This window comes from Perca fluviatilis, chromosome 12 (genome assembly GCF_010015445.1).
Source record: "Perca fluviatilis chromosome 12, GENO_Pfluv_1.0, whole genome shotgun sequence".
Classification (NCBI taxonomy): Eukaryota; Metazoa; Chordata; class Actinopteri; order Perciformes; family Percidae; genus Perca; species Perca fluviatilis.
Genome location: NC_053123.1, coordinates 34,621,176 through 34,623,709, shown reverse-complemented (window position 1 = coordinate 34,623,709; position 2,534 = coordinate 34,621,176). Strand labels below are relative to the sequence as shown.

The following is a 2,534-nucleotide window of genomic DNA, read 5'->3' as shown; positions in this document are numbered from 1 at the left end:
CTATTTCCTTCCATTCCATTCTACTGTCTCACTGCTCTCTCTCACTGTCCCTTTCACTACTGTCTCTCCTACTGTCCTACTCTACTGTTTCTCTCTAACTGTTGTCTCTCTACATCTAACTACTACTCTACTGTTGTCTTATTTTTTCTCTACTACTCTCTCTACATACTACTCTCTATTGCTGTCTTTTTTTTCACCTTCTCTTCTGTTGTCTCTCAATACGCTTCTCTACTGCTGTCTCTCTACATACACCTCTACTGCTGTCTCTCTACATACTACTCTCTACTGTTGTCTCTCAACATATATCTCTACTGCTGTCTCTCTACATACCTACTCTCTACCGTTTTCTCTCTACATATACTCTCTACCGTTGTCTCTCTACATACACCTCTCTACTGTTGTCTCTCTACATACTACTCTACTGCTCTCTCTACATACTACTCTCAACGTTGTCTCTCTACATAATACTCTCTACCGTTGTCTCTCTACATACTACTCTCTACTATTTGTCTCTCTACATACTACTCTCTAGCTGTCTCTCACAATACTACTCTCTACTGCTGTCTCTCTACATACTACTCTCTACCGTTGTCTCTAACATACTACTCTCTGGTCTCTCTACATACTACTCTCTACTGTTGTCTCTACATACTACTCTCTACTGCTGTCTCTCTACATACTACTCCGTACCGTTGTCTCTCTACATACTACTCTCTACTGCTGTCTCTCTACATACTACTCTCTACTGCTGTCACTCTACATACTACTCTACTGCTGTCTCTCTACATACTACTCTGTACCGTTGTCTCTCTACATACTACTCTCTACTGCTGTCTCTCTACATACTACTCTCTACTGCTGTCTCTCTACATACTACTCTCTACTGCTGTCTCTCTACATACTACTCTCTACTGCTGTCTCTCTACATACTACTCTGTACCGTTGTCTCTCTACATAGTACTCTCTACTGTTGTCTCTCTTCATACTACTCTCTACTGCTGTCGTTCTTAATACTACGTCATCTTACAGCGCTGCGTAGCTTCTGCTCTGCCCAGTGCGTTTTACACACACGCTGAAGGGGGATTTTTGCATTGTATCTGACGCTGACAGCCACTGCCCAAGCATCCGTATTTTACAGAACGGGTTGTCCAAAACCAGACAGACCGGATCACCCAACATCAGTGTCTGAATGTTAGCGAATCCACGCTATAGGTTCAACATGCGAAGACTGAAGCCCGTTACCACCAACTCTCTGTCTTTGTCTCTCTATGTGTAACACGATAACAACTCCAGTTTTAAAGATCTGAAGTCAACCTGTGGGATAAACTTATTTTAAATAAATTAAATAAAGGAGAATTTCCAAGTGACAGCAATAAACAGATGTGGAAATAAACTAATATAACAGCTTTTTAGTTAGACCAGTGAAAAGTACATTACTTTTACATTTCTTTTTTATTACTTCATCTACATTAAGCTGCTACTAGTGTACTTTTACTGCTGATACTTTGTTAATCCTTCTGTTCTGTGACAGAAGTAGAAAAGCAGGACACACTAAAGCACCTTTACTTTTACTGGAGTACTTTAACTTTGTTGTATATGTACTTTCACTTCTGGTAGTCCTCCAGCTGTCTCCTAAACAATATAGCCTACTAAACAACTTTTTTTTTCTTTTGCACATTCTGCACTCAGTCAATTCAGCCTCCTTTTTCTCATGTTAAACAGCTATTTTGAATATATTTGTCTGTTTGTGTGTTTATGTATGCAACGAAGGCAAATTCCTCATAGTGTAACTTACTTTGGCAACAGACCCTTTTCTGATTCTGACAAAACATCCCCCCCTTCCTTCATCCATCTCTTCTCTTCTCTCCGGCCTCAAACCTCCAAACAGCGCCGAGGAAAAGGAGAAAGAGAGAGAGAGAGCGAGAGAGAGAGAAAGCCCGGAGAACGGGCAGCACTCACCGGCAGTCAGGAGGGCGAGGATCCCGGTCCAAAGCGTCCGACAACGAGCCATCATCTGCGGGCAAAGTGAGCCGGAAAAACAACACAGGGCTCGGTCGGTCCGTCAGTTGTTGGGTCCGTCTGTCGGTCGGTCGGTCCTCGGCCCCCGGTATCAGCGGACAGACTCTCATGTATGCAGAGAGAGAGAGAGAGAGAGAGAGAGAGAGAGAGAGAGAGAGAGAGAAGAAAGTCCAGATGTTTTTCATCCAGATGTGGTTTAGTCCCGCCCCCTGCTGCTGCCTCTGTGTTTCCACTATTATTATTATTATTATCACGACTTTATCAAAGAACTCTGAACTCTTTTTGACTGCAGTAAAAGTACCAACACCACTATGAAAAAAACACTTAGTTAGTAAAGTTTCTGCATTCACCATGTTACTTATAGGCTAAATAAAAGTAGGCCTATTACAGTATAAGACTTTAAGTCAGTAACGTCAGTTCCCAAACTTGTTGTTCTGAGGTAACGTTGCCCCCAAACTCTTCTCCATCTGGATATTGGTCTTTTTTTCATACAATTGAACGTCAATATTAAGGTC

The 2,534-nt window shown here is 42.0% G+C and overlaps 1 protein-coding gene across 1 annotated transcript in view; it reads right to left on the bottom strand.

Moving 5' to 3' along the window:
• The window catches only part of tgfbr2l (transforming growth factor beta receptor-like), a 435,413-nt gene extending 433,245 nt beyond the window's left edge, over window positions 1–2,168 (bottom strand). Inside the window, exon 1 of the mRNA XM_039818865.1 lies at window positions 1,960–2,168. Within this exon, the coding sequence (XP_039674799.1) occupies window positions 1,960–2,014 (55 nt within the window). The 5' untranslated portion in view covers window positions 2,015–2,168. The remainder of the gene's footprint in view (window positions 1–1,959) is intronic.
• Window positions 2,169–2,534: the final 366 nt, after the last annotated feature.